This window comes from Antechinus flavipes, chromosome 4 (genome assembly GCF_016432865.1).
Source record: "Antechinus flavipes isolate AdamAnt ecotype Samford, QLD, Australia chromosome 4, AdamAnt_v2, whole genome shotgun sequence".
Taxonomy (NCBI): Eukaryota; Metazoa; Chordata; class Mammalia; order Dasyuromorphia; family Dasyuridae; genus Antechinus; species Antechinus flavipes.
Genome location: NC_067401.1, coordinates 284242354 through 284262271, shown reverse-complemented (window position 1 = coordinate 284262271; position 19918 = coordinate 284242354). Strand labels below are relative to the sequence as shown.

General features: G+C 37.4%; 1 protein-coding gene across 4 annotated transcripts; it reads right to left on the bottom strand.

Moving 5' to 3' along the window:
* MTRES1 (mitochondrial transcription rescue factor 1) lies at positions 1-11365 on the bottom strand. 4 transcript variants are annotated; one of them, XM_051997476.1, is made up of 5 exons: positions 11267-11365; positions 8357-8406; positions 6218-6687; positions 4583-4655; positions 1-573 (listed from the first exon to the last, which is right to left on the bottom strand). In XM_051997476.1, exons 3-5 carry the CDS (start codon positions 6682-6684, stop codon positions 394-396), a joined length of 720 nt encoding a protein of 239 aa, XP_051853436.1. In that variant the 5' UTR covers positions 6685-6687; positions 8357-8406; positions 11267-11365; the 3' UTR covers positions 1-393. The 4 variants fall into 4 exon arrangements, with proteins under 4 accessions (XP_051853436.1, XP_051853437.1, XP_051853435.1 ...); XM_051997477.1 differs by having other exon boundaries at positions 8300-8406; positions 11178-11275; XM_051997475.1 differs by having other exon boundaries at positions 11178-11275.
* Positions 11366-19918: the final 8553 nt, after the last annotated feature.

Below are 19918 nucleotides of genomic sequence, written 5' to 3'. Positions count from 1 at the left end.
TTAAGAAACAATAAGGCCAGTTTTATTTTACAACACAGTCATGAGGTAGTTAAGTTAGGAAAACAGGCAAATCATTAGAAAAAGCTCTCTGGACTTAATTCATTCATAGCACATCTTATGCTGGGTGAAATGACCTGGAAACCAAATTATTCATTCCCACGCCCAGGAAAAAAGTCAAACCAAGTGCAAACCAAGTCAACAAGAGAAACTTGCTGAAGCCTAGCACTAGGAATGTATGGACATATGCTTATCCCCATTTTCACAAAATGGTCTAGCAGATTTCAGAACTAATGAGACTTTATTTTTTATAAAAACGTCCTTTTTTCAGAAAGACCCCCTTTGTCCCATTTTCCCACTAGATGAAGACCACTTGAGTTCTTGGATTCAATCTGGCTACTTAGAAACACTCTTCTTGGGCAATATGATTTTTTTCCACCGGCGTAAAAGCACTCGGTACTTTTCAGACTGAGTTTTCTCTTCTGACACTTTTCTCAGGACAATTCGCATTGCTGTCTCTGTTTCTGAATCTTTATCCTCTCCAATGATAAGATCCAGTGTATCACCCACTTTCACCTGAAAATTTAAAAGTGACTACTGTGATATTTTGGAAAATAGACACTGGCTTATAAAACACTCCATTTGAGTTTGATTTGTTTTTTACTAGCTAGAAATTCAGCTGATATTGACAACAGAGCAGATCACCTTCCTAGAATGCAAGACAGGACTTGGAGTATATACAGAAAGCCTCATTTCTCTTCTGAGGCTGCTTGGCACTAGTCTTTTGCTTGCCACTGATCTAACTTCTGCATCACATTTTCCTCAGCCATAAAAAAGGCTGGACTACACATGACTACACATGTCCCTCACAGCTCTAAATGGATGATCTTATGATTCACTGTAGAAGGAAGGTCAAGCTCAAATAGCTTGCTGCTTGTTGAGCTTTTTGACAAGTCTTTGGGGATTATACCATCCATTCTGCTGGCATGTTCCAAAGGGCTCACCTAGGAGGTATAGACTCAAGTACAAATTTGCACTAGGAAAGAGCACAGGAGCTCTTTGCAAGCTATCGCTGTACCACTGTGACCACATACCTTGCAAAGCAAAGTTAGGGTTCAACATTTTTTGTTGGTTTGGTTGTTGTAAAAACCCACAGTCATCCTATCAGAGATTATTTTCTTGGAGAAATGGAAAGAAACAACATTTCCCCAGCTAGCCTTAGTAAGAAAGGAGCCAAACATTTTACCTCAAAGTAACTGTAGAAACAAACCCCAGAGATGGCAGTGTGAGAAAGAATTCTGGGTTTAGAATTAGAAGGCCTGGGTTCAAATCCTGGCTCGTCTACTTACTGTCATGTTTAGTCACTGGACCTTAGTTTCTTCCTATATAAAATGACTAGAATGCACAGATACTTACATAGTTAACTCACTCTGTCCTACAGGTCAAAAATAAGAAATATTGTTCAATTATCTTATTTTTACTTTCCTGTGTATTAGCTCTTAATATCCTCTAGAACAGAAAAACTTGAGTTCAGAGGCTTACCTTAGATATTTATTAGCTATATGATTGTGTGGATCACTTAACACATATGGGCTTTAGTTTTCTCATCTGTAAAATGAGAGTGAACTCATTGACTTCTAAGGTCCCACCTTCTGCAAGAAGGCTTTTTCAGTTCTCTTTAATCTTATTACTCTGTCTCTGAAACTATCTCCACACACACACACACACACACACTCTTAGAGGTATAAATAATGCATATGTGCATGTATATATACATAATACATATACATACAAAATGGGAGTGTGTGGATATGTATATATACATATACAGTTGTCTGCATATTGGCTTTCATTAGACTGTGAAAGTTCCTTGATAGCAAGAACTGTTTTTTGCCTTTATAACCCCAGTTTTCTTAGCACAGTGTGTAGCATACAGTAAACACTTAATAAATGCTAGTAGACTGACCTGACTTCCAGCTCTGACAGACTAAAAAGTGCCACATTGAGATTCACCCATGGACCACCTTGCCCAAATGCCATCCCTCCAATGCGAGCATCAAAGACTCTTTGTTTGAAATGAAAAACTGGCAAATCAGAACAACTTGGTACAGTTGTATTCACATCTGGTAGCCAATGCATGCATGATGCACGAAACAGCAGATTTGTAAACCTATCAATTTAGTCATCCCCATACTGAAAAGAAGCAAAAAATGTTCTCCAGGATACTTATCCCCTAGTGGGGAGACTTAGGCCCTCCATAGAACAGGAGCCCAAATAAGTGAGCTGGATCAGTTTTAAGGAATTATAAAACCTGTTCACAATTCTTCCTCAGTTTCATTCAGAGGAAGAAAGGACAATGTTTTTGATGCTTTTCTGATCTCATTTTAAGTTCACATAATAATAACTGCTTATCTAAGAAGTCTAGAGGACATAAGGGCAGATAGAGTTTGGCAGAGCACTACTATATAAAGTTATCCTATATTCTGTACAAGTTACAAGCTCCATAGATCAACATTTGAAAAGCACTTCATTTTCAGCACATAGAAAAGTTTTTTTGCTGGCTCTGCTACACTGGAGCAGAGCTGCAATGCTGAACAAGGGATTGGCCAGGAACGATGGCTAGGCAGGGGCAACCTTCTGGGGCACTCAGATGATTATTTTCTGTTCCCTGTTCTCCCTGAGTATCTAGGGTCCATGGAGGAAAACCAGGTCTGATATCTTTACAAAGCAGAGTAGGCTTAGATCAGTGGTTCTAATCATCTAAATTTCAAATCTCCACTTAGTTACACTGTTACTATGACTACCAGACTTCCTAGTAACAAGGCAGGCCAGCCTCTCAGGCAGCAGAATGTTAATCCTGCCCTCATCCTCCACTGACCCCCAAGAGAAATCTGGAAAGCAGTGAGACAACATAAAACAGAAGATGGGCTGGTGAAGAAGCAATTAGGCAGTAGTTAACAATACATCATAGCAAGGAGAAAAAAGAGATGGTGTTGGGAGTGAAGCGATGGCCAGGCTGGATGCAATCTTTCTTTTTTTTTTTTTTAAATTCTGGGAACATTGTGTACAGAATAATACGATAGTTATTACAACTGAGGAAGTCACTGGACTAATTTCAAGGGAAAAAAGCAAAGCTACAAAATGCTCAGCCCAATTTCTGCATGAATGACCAATTTGCTAAAAATTTTGCAATTCATATCAGAAATAACAGACTGACATGAGCTCCCCCATTGTCAAAATATGGCCAAAGAAGAATTCATTTGACTGAAAGCAGGAGCTATGAAACTAAGAGGAAAAGGGAAGAAATGAACAAGTTTTCCTCCTATACTATATGATAGTCTCCAAACAAGGGTCATACTCATGGATGCCCAGAATTATCAAGACAATGCTCTCAGAAGCCAATTCGTCATGAATCATTCTGAAATAAAAAGGGAATTATGATGTAAAATAAAAAATACTTTTTAGCTGTTTTTCCCAGAATTCCTGGAATCCCTACTAAATTCTTACCTGAAAAAATGATTCTGGCTTTCAAAGGAAGCTTCTACAGTAACAGGTGCCCTCTGAAATTCACATGCTTATAGCTTATGCAAAGTAGTTCCTTTAGGGCACTGAAAGCATTAGTTATATGTTTCACACCATAGGAAAAACACCATGACTTTAAAATATCTATTAAACATGTTTAATTTTTTAAAAGTTTTTATTCCAATATTATTTTTTAAAAGTCCAAAGCCTTTTTACTGTCCTTTAAGTACCTACACCTTCATCTATTTTCTTTCCACTCTCTGTCTGAAATTAGAATCCTTTTTTTGTGTATTATGAACTCCTTTAGCAGTTAGTTTCAAGAATAGTTACTTAAATTTGTGAAAACAAAAAATTTTCAAATTCCAGGTTAAGAATCCCCCATCCAAACCATAGCTCCTATTCTTTCAAGAGCTATCTCAATTCTGACATCCTCCTGAATCCTTAATGACTTCAACCCTTTTTCCTCTAAATTCTCAAAACTCCCACAGCCCTGCTTATCAGTACCACCTTTTGTCAAATCCAATTTTGGTACCGCCTTGTATTGTTCTAATGACTGCAAGTTCATTGAGAGCAAAGGCTTTGTTGTGCTCATGTTCTGTTTTCTACAGGACCTAGCACTGAGCTAGTAGTACTTATTTAACTGACTACTGAACAGAAAACTGGCTCTTTGATATGAAGCTAAAGAAACCTTCAAATAAAGACCAACTACACTGCTATTTGGGATGTGTTACTGTGAAAAAAGCAAAATGGATCAGTCAGTGGATCAGGGGTTTAGTTAATGGATTGCCCTGGTTTCTGATTTTGATTTCCAGTAGAATAAAAAAAAAAAAGAGATGAACCATCAAAATGACAGCTGAGACTGCTGAATGGTAAACTGTTTAATATGATCTTTGTCTTTCATACCCAGCAAAGCTTTCTAAGGGTCACTGGTTCTGGCCTGGAATAGCTAAAATAAAATAGTACTCATGTACAATCAGGGGAATAAAAGGAGTGGTATCAGTTCAGAGTTGGCATTCTCTCTGACAAATGTATTTCAATGTTAATTGAAATTTAAACAACTCACCGTTCTGCTTTTTTTCCATAATTTCTCTCCATTCAGTCTGAGGTCACCTTTGTAGAATGCATCTTCTATTTTACTTTATGGGGAAAAATGAGAGAATGATATTCTAGAGTAATATTTTATTTACAATAGTTAATAGACCTGTTAGAGAATACATTCTACCAGCAACTTGAGAGGAACATTACAATAGTGAACAAAATGACTGGAAGACCAAACTGATAGTCCACATTGAACGTGATTGGGGCATCAAGGGTTAATTCCATGTGTTTCTAAAATACCAAAGACCATTTCCAAATCAGTGAATTGATGCACAGATGTCACACTGCCCTTCTGTTGCCAACCAGTACTCTAAGGAGCCCAATCTGGACACATATTGAGGTTACTGTCTAGGGCTGGAACCTCTATGGGCTCTAGTGGGGAACTTGTCTGCAAAGTTAATGTGCCTTTGATTATCAGCTTCATCAACTAAGAGTAGCCCAAATTGGTGGGGTCCTCCTAAAAGAATTATTGTATTCTTTTTCATCATTTTTTTTTTTTGCTCTAAGAGGAAATCAGAAGCAGTATGTACAGTGAGTGCCATCTACAAATCCCACAGCTGTACTGCAATTAAACAGCTGTTAAAGAGGCATTTCCCATGTTTATCTCATCCTACTGAAATTTATGTAAGCAACTGAATTAAAAGAAGACACAAAATATTAGCTCATTTTCACCTTGGCTTAAAAAAAAAAAAAAAAAAGATTGTTAAGCAATAAACAAGGGTTCTCTCCCCTCCCCTATTTGTTGTTGTTTTTCTTGTTCTCTATGATTTGATTTATGTAAACTAAGTAGCACATATTCCTGTGACAGAGAGAGAAAACCCATTTTAGTAAGGCCATCAGATTTTAGAATAGAGAAAACAGGGATCATTCTGACTGGCCAGAAGAGAATCAGGTCACTATGTGCTAATGGGAGTCACTGGCACTGATTGCTAGAAGCTCCAGTAAATACTGTGTCCAGATACGAGCAGAAGATGCATGAAGGACTGAAAAACTAAACAATTCTCTATATACACACAGGATGTCTGGCAAATTGCACACTTGAATAAACAAGGTAATAAGGTGACAGAGAAAAGTGACACCCAATAAACTCAATTATGGAGAATACAGAGTTTTAAAGTTATCAGCCTAAAGAGACTCTTCACTTTTTTATAGTTAGCTGAGCAAGAGGTTACAGAAAAACATTAATGACTCTCTAAAAATAGTTTAAAAATCAATTTGTGTGAGTTTAACCATCCTATGGCCTACCTTTCCCCATGGATCCAAAAGTAGCTAGAGGCCAAAATTAACTTTTTTTTTTCACCCTTACCAATACGGCAAAGTGGAAAGAGCTTTGCTCTAAGAGGTGGAAGACCTAAGTTCTGTTCTAAGTTTCCCAAAAATCTAACTATGAGGCTGTTTCTAAACCTTATTTTCTCTACTTGTAAAATGATTACTGGATAAGATGGCCTCCTGGGCACTTTCCAATTCTGAAATTCTATTCTATTACTCTTTGCTGTTAATCATCTAAGGCAGACATTTGAATGTTTGTAAAGCTAAATTATATCCACTAATATTAAAAAGTAACTAATGGTTAGTACCATCACACATTTTCCAAACTTACTTTCTTGCAAGATCCAGACCTGTTTTTAAGATGACATCATACCGAAAAGAGGGAACAACTTTCTCCAGATCCTTATAGTCTTTTACTACGTTGGGGTCATCATCAAGTTCATCTTCCTGTTCACTCCTCTCTCCCCAGTCTTCATCAGTATCATCATCGTCATCATCGTCGGTTTTCTGCAAAGTCTTTTTACTGGTCTTTTTAGATCCTGTGTTGCTTTTGAGTCTTATGGAAAAGAGTGAAATGCACTCTGGAGATATTAAAAGCCCTGGGAGTTTCACAGAGGAAATGCCGTGGAAGAACAGTGTTCTATAATTTGATGTGTTTAACCGATAACTAGAAGAATTTATGTACTGACTCCAAGAGGTACAGGGTTTATGAGTGAGAGGTGTCCCCCAGAGTCCAATCCAGGCATTTGGTTTTCTTAAAGCACGGATAGGCAATCTGAGACTAGTCATAGCACACATCACCTGAAACAGACATTAAATCAGATACATTTTTCCAAATGTGGCACTACTGAAGTTGCAAAACATAAAAAATTCATAATATAGACCTCCCATCTCCTTTTCTTAAATTGAATTTAATTCTTTCCTACAGCTAGAGAATATGATTCAAATGAGTGGGCATGCTCCCCACACTCAACATAATTAAGTCATTTATTCACAATAGACTTCAGGAAAAGAATTAGCTGTGGGAATAGTGGCCAATCATGCCAATAAGCACAATTATTGGTCCTAATAATTCTTTTAAAAAGTTGGAAAATTGTGTGTGTAAGAGAAAATTTTTAGGAAAATTTTTATATAACTAGTGTTATTGATTATGCTGAAATATGACACCAAAGATTTGAAATCCAAAGGCAATTCTCAACTTTCTCTCACTTCAACCTCCTTTCTCATCCCAAACCAAATTAACTAATCTAGCCAAATAGCTCTGAATTTCACTTCCTCCTCCTCCTCCTCTTTCCTTAGCATTTTTATCTTGTCCTACAATAGAAAATGGGTAATAAGAATGAATAGAAAGGACTTTGGGCTCTGAATAGATCACCAGAAGCATGATCCCTTCTCTAAGCCATAGCAAAAAAATAAAAATTTAAAAAAAATCAAGAAACAAAAAGATAAATGGCTAAAGGAGGGCAATGCCAATGATATAAAATTTTCATACACCACCAAAGTATATCAAAGAACCCAATGTGTGCAAAACTGGTTTTAGAAACTAATTTCACAAGCATAAAACTCAAACACCTTTTAAATAGCCAATAATTGGTATTTGAGTCTGAAAAAGTGCTCTTTTGCTAAGATTATACTTTACAATTGATATTCTTTAATAATGACTCTCATAGTTTACTATCTTTCCCCCTTTTCATCTCACCATACAACATAAAGTGATTAACAACCCATCCACAAATCTCACACCAAACTATTTAGTTAAGAGTTACTGTGACATGTCACGAGTCTCCATTTGCTACCATTTTTGGCCTCGTTTTTTATGGGCATGATGGGACAGAAGAACACTAAACATAACTTCCCCTTCTAGTGCTTTCAGGGTCCTCCCAGTCTACATCTATGTCTCATATAAGAAATAAAGCAGGCTCAAATTAGGTGCTGCTTTTCCAGAACAGCTCTAATTTAAAACACTCCCAAAAATATACTTCCTCTGATGTAAACAATTTATCAAGCAATGAAAGCCACACTGTCATATAGCTAACCCAGCTACAGGCCACAGTCACTTTACAACTTGTAGTCTTAAAAGACTTGCCTGAGAAATTCAGAGATTAGGTGATTAGGGCAGGTTAAATAAGTGAGACACTCAGTTTAGGTGATTTACCCAGCATAGAGCTGATATGTCAGTGGTAAGACTTGAACCCAAGAATTTCCAACATAGACTAGCTCTCCATTTATTACAACAGGCTTTTTAGCACTTCCAAAATCTACTTCCTTTCCCTCCCCAAATCACCAAGAAATCAAGACTTGGTTACTGAACTTTCTTTTTGGTGAAAGAATATACTTTTCCTAAGATCCTGAAGTATTTTATCAGCTAAAGGAAGAATTATCTGCAATTCAGGAGACAGGAAATATTGCTTACCTTGGATGAGGGGAAAGGCCAGTGACTTTGGAGTCATATACTATCTCTGATGCTTACCTCTGTGACTTAGAGCAGATGACTTAACCTCCCTGGATCTGCTTCCTCATCTGTAAAATGAAGGGGGTGGATTAAATGGGCTCAGAGGTCTCTTCCCTATTATGGTCTTCTAATAGAAGGCATAAATGCTTCCACTGCCAAAAATAATAATAAACTTAATAAGAGCCTAGTATTAATATAGAACTTCAAGGTTTACAAAGCACTTTACAAATATTTTCACACTCAATCCTCACAACAACTTTGGGTAGAAAACACTATTATTATTCCCATTTTACAGATGAGGAAAATGAGGCAGATAGAAGATAAGTGACTAGCCATATCTATTTTGTCTAGCTAAGGCCCTTAACATGTCAAACTTACAGCATGTTGCTGGGAATCAACTAGATGCATTTGTGGGATTCTTACCAAGTGGGGAATGATTAATACCCTGGGTTTTTTTTAACATTTTTGTTAATTCACTTCAACAAATTATTTTTTGTTTTCTGGTGAAAAGACTCTAAGCCCCTGAGTATGGAACACAGGACCAGAGATTTAAAACTGGAAGAGATCTTAGAGATTAAACCTTTCATTTTACAGATGGGTAAACTAAGTATCAAAAAGTCACTCAGGTAGTAAGCAGCAGAGCCATGATTAAAATCCAGAACCCCTGATCCCAAATTCAGAGCTATTCCCACTGCAGAGAAAGGCTGTCCTGAAGGAAATCGGAGATGCTACATTGAGGCTGGGACTTAATAGATTTGGAGTTCAATTTAACTCAGCCAATAAATATTGAAGTGACAACTCTATGTAAAATGCTGGGGATAGAAAAGTGTAATCTTGAGGAAATCATTTGTCCTCTCCAGCTTAGTCTCATCTTAAAAACAAACATAAAAACCAATGAGTTGATCTGCAGGTCAGGAGTTGGAGTGAATAGCTTAAACTTAGAGAAACTCCACCTACAGTAGATAATTCTAGGCATGAACAGGTGAAGCCCTTAAGATGCTGACATTTGGGAAGGTGAAAGTGCCACACCTCCTTCCACAAAAACTCAAGCTTTGGTCCTTATATCATTTATTTAATCCCATGTAACAAATTATTCCTTTTTGCAAACCCAAATCCTATCCAACTCTTCCCAAATCACTCTAGTTTAAAGATTACAATATCATAAAACTAATGCAGAAAAACAACTCAGAACCACCGCCTCTTACTCCCTAATTTTACACAGGAATAAAAGACCCAAGAAAACACAGATAGCAACTATCATATATGGGATTTGAATCCAGATCCTTGGACTCCAGAGACAGTCCCCCTACTGGAGACTCCCAGGAGAATCTGTCTCAGAGCTCTCATAATTGGTCCCATCCCAAATTTCACTTAAATATAGTATATTATATTTCCCAGTGTTCTAAACTTTTTAAAAGTCAAGACCAAACCCAACAAAGTCTTGTACCCACACTGGGGGAGGAGGAGGGATGTTACGGAAGAAAGGAAGAAGGCTAGCAACAGACACCTAAGTAATCCCAAAAGATTTTCATTGGTACAAGTTCTTAAATTCATTTCGTGTCATGGATCCTTTAGGCAGTTGGTGAAGCCTTCGCTGCATAAAGTTTTTGGGGACTTTTTGCCTTTTTTTTTTTTTTTTTTTTTGGCTGAGACAATTGGGCTTACGTGACTTGCCCAAGGTCAGCCAGGAAGTGCATAATGTTTTTAATGTGCAAATTACAAAGGAAACAAACTATTGAAATCCAGTCTTTAGACATGAAAGCTTCAATCATATAGGATATAACAGCAAATCTAATAATTACAATAGTTTCAAAGTAGTGATGAATGTAAATAATATTTTAAGATACCACCAATTATAATGGTTATGAAAATACTGTTTTGTTATGATTATAAAAACCATATCTGTTATGAAACTATCTGATTTGTATTGGTGACCATATCACAGGTACTACTAATACTAGTTTGTTGCATACGTTCATTACGAAAAAAACACTAAATTTCGGTTAGAAGTTAGTGAAAAGAAAGATATATATTTTTTCTTCCTACAATTTCAGAATCCTTTAAAAATCTATCCACAGGACACTACGGATCCCAAGAACTCCTTCTCAAAGAGTTCAAGGAATCGTGGGGATCTATTCACTCAGCTCCACATCCATAATGGTGGAGAAATCCTTGACGTTATAAAAAATTGGGCTTCTCAGAAAATAATTCTAACGCTTATACAGCACAGTGAAGGTTTTGAAGGGGATTTACATCTATTCTGATAGAATCCTCACAAAAATCCTGGAAGGTGGGTGCTAGCATTATCCCCATTTTGCACGTGGGCAAACTGAGGATTCAGGTTAGGTGATTTGCCTGGGGGTCACAAAACACGAAAGGAGGAGGCTTGCATTAGAACACAGGTCTTCCTCTCACCAAGTTTCCAGGGCCGTCAGAGTTTGCATTTTTGCATTTGTATTTTAAAGTTGGCAAGAACGTTTAAGGCACGAAACCTGCGCGGGAGATAGGTGCTATAGTTAATTCCCCTTTTACGGAGTAGGAAACTGAGGCTGGGAGAAAAGGGACTTGCTCTGAGCCACGAGGCTGTAAAAAGCGGCCGCAGGGGACGGGAGCGCTTCATCCCCCTTGCCCTCCGGGGATCCTCCGGGTCCCCTCCCCCCCTCGGCTCCGCGAGCCCGGCCATCGAGCCCCGTGCCTTTTCCCCAAGGTCAATGCAAATGGCAACCTGCGCTCGGGTTTCCGAAGCACAGAGCGTCCCCCCCTCCTCTTTTGGGGTTACCTCCGTCCCCTTACACTCCCCCTGCGGCCCCTACACCCACGTGCACAAGTGCCCACGCACATGCCGGACTGGTCCGCAGGGAAGAGGCAGCTCGGGCTCCGGCTGGGCCTAGCCAGCCTGCACCGGGGCGTCCGGCAGGGGCGGGTTACCTCTGTGCGTGAAGGGGCGGGGAGCCCTTCCACCGCAGCCCTGGTCTGGTCTGACAGCCCCTTCCCCTTCCACCCCAGTGCCGGCGCAGAGCAGCGAGGAGAGCGGAGAGAGAGCGGGCTAGAGTTGCCGCTGAGGAGCGACGGCGGAGCCGAGACCCCTGCTGGTAATGCGAGCTTGGAGGACTAGCCCCGGTACGGCCCACGCTGGGCCCAGACTCCTCCCTCTCCCGGTACAGCCCCGCCCCCGAGACAGCCCTTCCTGCTCTTGGCCCTCTCAGCCTCCACCTTGTTCCCTTTTCTCCTCCCTAGTGAATTCTGTTTTCCTGTCCTCGCTCTCCTTCCTCTCTTCTGCCTACCTATTTTCTCCCTCCTCCTTTCCCCTTTCCCTCCCTCTTCTTCTGCCTCTTTCTCTCTCTTCTTCCTCCTTTCCTCCTTATCCCTCTTCTCCATTTCTTCCCTCTTTCTCTTCCTTTCTTCATATCTCTCTATGTTCTCATATTTCTTTACCCTTCCTTTTTCCTCCTCTGTCTCCTTTCTCGACACTCTTCCCTTCCCCTCTATTCTTTCCTCCCTCCTTCTTAGTCTCTTCTCTGCTCATTCTCCTGCTCCTTCAAATAGCCAGCCAGGCACATTAAGTGCCTACTATGTGCCAAGCACTCTGCTAAGCTCTGGGGTTACAAAAAGAGGCAAAGGATAATTCTTTCTTACAATTAGGAGCTTACAATTGAATGGGAAAGACAGCATATAGAATGGGAAAGACAGCATATAAATAAATACAGAGTAAGCTATAGTTAGGATAAATAGGAAATAGTTAAAAAGAGGGTAAATCCTGGAATTAAGAGTGGGTAGAAGACAGGATTTAAAATGGAATTTTTCTTTTCCTTTCTTTCCTCTTCTTCCTTGTCTTTTCCTTTCTCCTTACTACTCTCTTCTCTTTATGTCCCTCCTTTGTTCCTCTCTTCTTTTCCTTCCTGCTTTTCTTTTCCCTTCTTCCTCTTGCTCCTTCTCTTTTTTTCTCCTACTTCCTTTTCCTCCTTCATTCTTTTATTCCCTGCTCTTTTCTTTGCTTTCCTTTACTCTTCCACTTCCTTCAGTCTTCCTCTTCTCCTTTTTCCTTACCTCTCCTTACTCTCCTATTCTTACTTTTGCCTCTTCTTCCTTCCTGCTTCCCTGCTCACCTCTTTTATCCTTTCTTCCCCCTCTTTCTACTTTCCTTTTCTTCTTCCTTTCCCTTTCCCCTTTTCTTTCTTTGACCCCATTCAGTCAACTAATAGCTTCTTTTCCTTCTTCTGCTTTATCTTCGAATTTCTCCTTCTTAGCCATCCTCTATTTTACCTTCTTCACCTCTTTCCTTTGTGGTTGCTCTTGTTGCTCTCCTGGGTCCTTAGAAATGAAAAATTCTTCTGGTCTGGCAGAGTTAAAGCTGAATAATCAGTGTCTTATGCCTGACAAGATAATCTTCTCACAGGCTTCACAATACATGAAATTTAGGGAGTTTTTTTTTTTTTTGACATCCCTTCAATTAAAAAACACAGGTGTATTAGAACACACACACACACACACACACACACACACACACACACACACACACACACCAGCTGTCTTCCAAATATTTAAGAGATGTCAAGATGAAGTAGACTTGTTCTGCTCTGTTACTAAGAATGAAGTAGGCTCTTAATAAATGTTGATGGATTGATTGGCTTCAGTTGACAGAATTAGGAATTGTAGGTGGAAGATCCAAAGAGAAAAATTTAGGTTTGATATCAGCAAAAACTTTCTAAAAACTAGAACTGTCCAAGATACTAATGAACTACCTGTTAGATGATATTTCTCCCTGCTTGAAAGTCTTCAGACAAAATTCAGAATGATTTTTGGTTATGGTAGAGCATAACCTTTTTTTCAAGTATGTTTATAATGGAGATTCTTTTTACATATGGGTCATACTACATGGCCAGTGGTGTTCCTTTCAACTCTAAAATTCTTTTGATTCATTCATCTAATTTGTCAAAGTACTATAAAACTGCAGCTATTGCTGATTATTGTTGTGGTGCTATTTTTTTCCCCCTTTGAATAAATGATCCTTTCCCTGGTCAGCAAAAGCAGCAATCTGTAGGACAAATTTATGATATTGTTTGAGAGGAAAGAAAAAAAAGTCTGACTACTTTCAGGTTCTGTCATGTAGGATCTAGTGACCAAAGTCCAGCACTTTGTGAAAATAGGACTCTGGACTATAAACTCTTGAAATCTAGTGTTTTAGCCCAGGTTCAATAAGATTTAACCAGGGACTAAAGAAAGAAATTCAAGAAAACTTTCTGGCTAATAATGTTTTATTAATTTTTATGTGAATGGTCTTGTGGAAACATGCTAGGTTAAGTTCAGGAAACAGTATCATTATTCTCCTATATTTGGAAACATGTTTCTTGCTTCTTTTTATGTCTGCAATTGTACCTTGAGAATTTGCATTGCTCTCATGCTTTCCTTCTTATATCCAATAACAGCAACTTATAAAAGTTGTAACAGTAACTATATACTGTATTTAAAACTGGAAGATAGTGCAAAAGATGTATATCATGTCATTTCAGTTTAGCCAAAGTGTTTATTCATTGTATCACACATTAGTTTAAAAGAATGTGCCAGAAAAAAGAATGTGCTACATGTCGGTAGTAACATGTACACAGTATAGTTGATGTGTATTATATATGCTCTTGCCTTTTCTATTAAGATACTAAAAATAAAAAAAAAAGATTAATACTATGCAGGACAATACATTTAGAGGCAATGAGATATAGGGAACACAGAGCTGGACTAGAAGTCAAGAAGCCTTGATTTCATGTCCTCCCTCTAACATACCAGTTGTATGACCCTGAGCAAGTCACTTAACTTCTTAGTATACCAGACAACTCTTCAAGACTAAATTGCAAAGTTGGTGCCTATTGGGTTAAGCATAATGCCTTTGTATTTATATGTATGTTTATATATATGTGTGTGTGTGCATATGTATATATAAAAAGCTATTTTTTTTACATTAAAGCGGTATCATATTTTTTCCAAAGATAACTTTAAAAATTTTTTAAACTATTTATTTTAATAATAACAATTTTTTATTTTTCAATGTAATTCCTGTTTGATTTGGGGACAAAATGAGGCATTCAGAAAGTTTGCATATACCCCTTAAATAGCAAGGTTATGCAATAAAGATCTAATGATACCTTAGCTTCTTTAAAATTGGTCAACAGGATATGGTGGCTCCTCCATTCATGGGTTCCATTCATGTGGCCACCAAGTCAGAGTGGCACTGAATTCACATGATTGTGACTATTTTTCTTTCTTTCTTTCTTTTTTTTTTTTTTGCTGAGGCAATTTGGGGTTAAGTGACTTGCCCAGGGTCACACAGCTAGGAAATGTTAAGTGTCTGAGACCAGATTTGAACTCAGATCCTCCTGACTTCAGGGCTGGTGCTCTCTCCACTGCACCACTTAGCTGCCCCTGATTGTGACTTTTTATGCCCAGAGATAACCAAAACATTTCAAGGAGTTAGGAGCCAGTTAGATTCCAAGAATAGTTCTGTTATCTTTGAAAGAAACCTAATTTTTATAATAGGGAAATGAAGAAACTCTGGTCCTAACACAATGCCCATCTGCATCAATACATCAATCAACAGCTATTTTTTTCCCCACTGCTTATTATGAACTAGGATCTGGTGAGTCCAAAGAAGAAAGGCAAACATGTCTTTGCCTGAAGAAACTTATGTTTTATTGGGGGGGGGGTTCTTTAAATGGAATTTAATAATATCATATTATTATAAATCATAATATCTGGATCAAAATAAAACGTGCATATTATTGTTATGGAGCAGAGCTGAAATAGCTTATTAATGGACTCTATAAAATCAAAATTGTTAAGGGACAGGTCAAATCTTCCAAGAGCCTCCACAGCTGTGGATCATAACATCTGAAGGAGTTGCAAGGCAGCTTTTGCTGACACAGGTGTTGCAGACTGGGAATGAGATCAATTAGAGTCAGAGGGAAGAGGAGAGAGGTCAGACAATGCATGGTCTCTCAGGCAGAGAGGTCAGAGAACAGCAACTGCCTCTCAGTCTCCTTGCATCATCCTTTTACAAGAGGAGATCCATTCTGGGTTGGATCTCTAGCAGCCACTGTCAAGTGGCTTCCAACAGCTCTCCCATGTATTCCAACACAAAATAGTAACTGGTTTAAAAATCTTATTAGATTTTAGCTGATATTTCTATAGTGCTTCTATATTACTAAATCACTTTCTTAACAAATCCTCTAAGATGCAAGAACTGTTAGTCCCAATTTACAGATGAAAAAATGGGTTCATAAGAGGATAAATGATTTGCCCAAACTCACACAACTAATGTCAAAATGAGAACTCAAAATCAGTTTTCTGAAACCATGTCCAAATTCATTTTCTACCACATTATTCTGTTTCTCATATTCTTTTAATTATACATATATATATACATATATATATATATATAGAGAGAGAGAGAGAGAGAGAGAGAGAGAGAGAACTATACATGTTTCTTTTTTTGTAGCATTTGCTGATTTCTTTTTTTAATCAATTTTTAAATTAAAGCTTTAAATTTTCTTTATTTTTTCTTTTGCTTAGGCAGTTGGGGTTAAGTGACTTGCCCAGGGTCACACAGCTAGGCAGTGTTAAGTATCTGAGGCCAACTTTGAATTCAGGTCCTCTTGACTTCAGGACTGGAGCTCTATCCACTGCACTACCTAGCTGCCCCAGCTTTGTTTTGTTTTGTTTTGTTTTTTTTTAATATATATAGATCTTTTTATTTATCTAAACTTACAATTCTAAAATTCAAGACTTCAAGAAGATTAAATTCTTTTTCTTTTAATGATTGTAACTTTTTATTGACAGAACCCATCTCCGGGTAATTTTTTTTTTTTTTTTTACATTATCCCTTGCACTTACATCTGTTCTGACTTTTCCCCTCACTCCCTTCACCCTGTCCCCCAGATGGCAAGCAGTCCTATACATGTTAAATATGTCACAGTATATTCTAGATACAATATATGTGTGCAGAACCAAACAGTTCTCTTGTTGCACAGGAAGAATTGGATTCAGAAGATAAAAAATAACCTGGAAAGAAAAACAAAAATTGCCCCAACTTTTTAATTTTCAAAACATTTGCATGGATAATTTTTCAACATTAATCCTTCCAAAACCTTATGTTCCAATTTTTCCTACCCTTCTCTCCACTTCCTCCCTTAGATGGCAAGTAATCCAAATATGTTAAACATGATAAATACACACACATTTCTTTACAACAAAGTTGTATGATATAGTTTATAAAGATAACTTTTTAAAAATTTTTATATTTATTTTTAGTAATAATAGCTTTTTATTTTTCAAAGTACATGCATAATTTTCATCTTTCGCCTTTGCAAAACCTTCCATTCCAAATTTTTCTCCCTCTCTCTGCTTTTCTCCCCTCCCCTAAACAGCAAGTAATCTAATAGAGATTAAACCTGGGCAATTTTTCTAAACATATTTCTTTTTTATGTAATAATAGTTTTTTATTTTTCAAAATATATATAAAGGTAGTTTTAAAAATTCATCCTTACAAAATCTTCTGTTCCAAATTTTTCTCCCTTTCTCTTTCCCCTTCCTTCTTCCCTTAGACAGCAAGTAATCTAGCATAGATTAAACCTTGCACTTCTTCTAAACTTATTTCCACATTTATCATGTTGCACAAGAAAATCTAGATCAAAAGGGGGGAAAGTGAGAAAGAAAAAACAAACAAACATCAACAATAAAAAGGTGAAAATACTATACTATGATCCACATTCAAAGATAATTATTGATAATATTAATATCTGGAATATGATCTAGTTATGTATGTGAGGTAAAAGTTAAATTTAAAAATAAAAAGTACCAGTTACCACAAAAAAAAAAAAGGAAACAAAAATGACATTTGGGATGTTGTGGTAAGATTTAAACATACTATGGAAATGATATCTCATGTTATTTATCCTCTTTTCTTTAGTATGTTATTTACTCTCCTCTATGTCATGTATTCTTATCCTAGAATCTTTATCTGAGATAGATTTCAGGAGGTCGATGAACTTGAATAGAAGGGGCAGAAATTACATTTTTATTTTCACTAACCTCTAAGTGAAATTTAGCATTTCCTTCTATTATTTAAAAACATGATTCTGAGGAGGGGTCCATAGATCTCACCACACTGCCAAAGGGATCATGACATAAAAAAGGTGAAGAATCCCTGTTGTAAATGTTGTATAGTTTTTTTCTCTCAGGGAAGCAGGGTAAGAGAAAGAAGGAGACAGAAAAAAAAAGTGGGAAGGAGAGAGCACTCTAATTTGACCACAGATCTTCCAAACATCTAAAATTAGTTTAATATATAAATAAGAGTAGTGATTAAAAAAAAAAAATTGGACCTAGATTTCCAGAGATGATTCCTCCCACAGAATTACATAGAAAGAAAAACTAATCCTTAATTAGTGCTTTCACACTTCAAGGATTCATGAGTTTGGTGAAGGTACTCCCTCCCACCAACACAGGTCACAACCCCTTCATATCATAGCAGATGGTTTTTGTGAAGGACCACACTGGTGATACATAACTCAGATTTAATAAGACTGGTCCTCAGATGACTAACACATATAGTCCATTCCTAGTGGGCACCTTTCCAGTCTTGGTAGGGCCTGCCAGAGCATGAGAAACCAAGTTTAACATACCCATGATAAGATGTTAAAGTACAACTTTTGTTTGTTAATATACAGATTATAGAAATGCTCGGGAATTTGCTGTAGACATAGAAAGAAAAATATTTTAAAGACATAAAACTTTCTTTAAAAAGATATAGTTAGATACTGGAATTTGTTAGAGTAGTAATAAAAGCTAGGCCTTAAAAAAAAAAAAAGAAATTGTGAAATATCAACGGTTTAAAATAGATTTCTTTCTTTTTTACACTTGCCACCTTGCCTCAGCTGCCTTCTCATCCTGGAACAACCCTTGGCATCTGGCATTCCCCCACTGAAGAATTTGTCCTGGAACCTTCAGTTCTGAGGAAGAGCCTAGGACACTCATCATTTTTTTTCTTTATCCCATCTCTGATTCTCATTATCTAGACTTCACACCATTGACTCTCATGGGTACCTTTTCCCTCAACCTCACTTTTCACTTCCCTTTTATGTATTTGTTATCTTCCCCCATTCAAATGTAAGCTTCTTGAAAGCAGGCCTGGCTGGCTTTCTTTTTGCTTGTATTTGTACCTGTAGTACTTGGCACAAAGCTTGGCATATAGTAAGTGCTATAATATGTGCTTATTGGCTAACTACTTACTGCAGAATGAGTTCCTACTTTTTTTTTTTTTTTAATGCAAAATTAGGAAGGACCTTTAATACTGTGGGCTTCAACAATTCATGGATAAAAAAATTAAGCATAGAGTGATGAAATTGCTTGCTCAAGGTCAAACCATTTGTTTGATCCCAAGTCCTCTGACTGAAAATTATATCATACCTTTGCTTTAGTCCAATTTCTACTCTTATACAACATTCTTTTTTTTTTTTTTTGATGGTATTTATTTTTTTCTTTTCTTTTTTTTTTTTTTTTATATAATAACTTTTTATTGACAGAACCCAAGCCAGGGTAATTTTTTACAACATTATCCCTTGCACTCACTTCTGTTCCGATTTTCCCCCTCCCTTCCTCCCTCCATCCCCTGCCTCAGATGGCAAGCAGTCCTATATATATTAAATATGTCGCAGTATTTCCTAGGTACAATATATGTATGCAGAACCGAACAGTTCTCTTGTTGCACAGGGAGAATTGGATTCAGAAGGTAGAAATAACCCAGGAAGAAAAACAAAAATGCAAACCGTTTACATTCATTTCCCACTGTTCTTTGAGTTCCTACTTTTGATAATGAAAAATTGTGTCAGAACTTTCAAATTTAGTAGTTTGGATCCCAGAACTCACTTAATTATAGAAATATGGGGAGAACAAAAATGTAGTCTGGAATTTTATTATTGGCATATATGCATAATAAAGTCAGAAATGTGAATTAGGTGGGTGGAAAGTAATGGTTCCATTTTCATCACATAGCTTTTGTTCTGATTCTATTCATTTCTGTGCCTATCAAAGGGGATCTTTGAGGTAAATCTTAGAATTTGAAACACCATGCAGATCATGTGAGATTTGGGGGGGAGGGGAGACAATCGCTGAAATGCATTTTTGGGATGTATGCTTAAAATCAAGCATTAACAGGAGATAAAAGGAATTTTTAATCTCAAATCAGATACATATCTAGGACTGAGGGCTATGAGCCTGCATCCAGAGATCTAAAGACAACCTTAACCTGCAACAAACTGCTGGCTGTTTTGAATACCTGGCTACATTCATGGTAGCACGTAGTTTTCACATACTAAGAATTCCAGCTGCTCTTGTCTGAGAGAGGTGTTCTAGCAACTGTACTTTGGAAGAAGAGTATATAGGAGCAGATAGCACATAAGAGTAGTAATCCCATAAATAGAAGCTCAGAGAAGTAAAATGTTGGTGAGGTCAGTGGCTTTAGCTTTTCTTGGGCAAATGAAAGTAGGACCATACAGCATATACACATTTACTTTTTAATCATTATGCAACAAATTA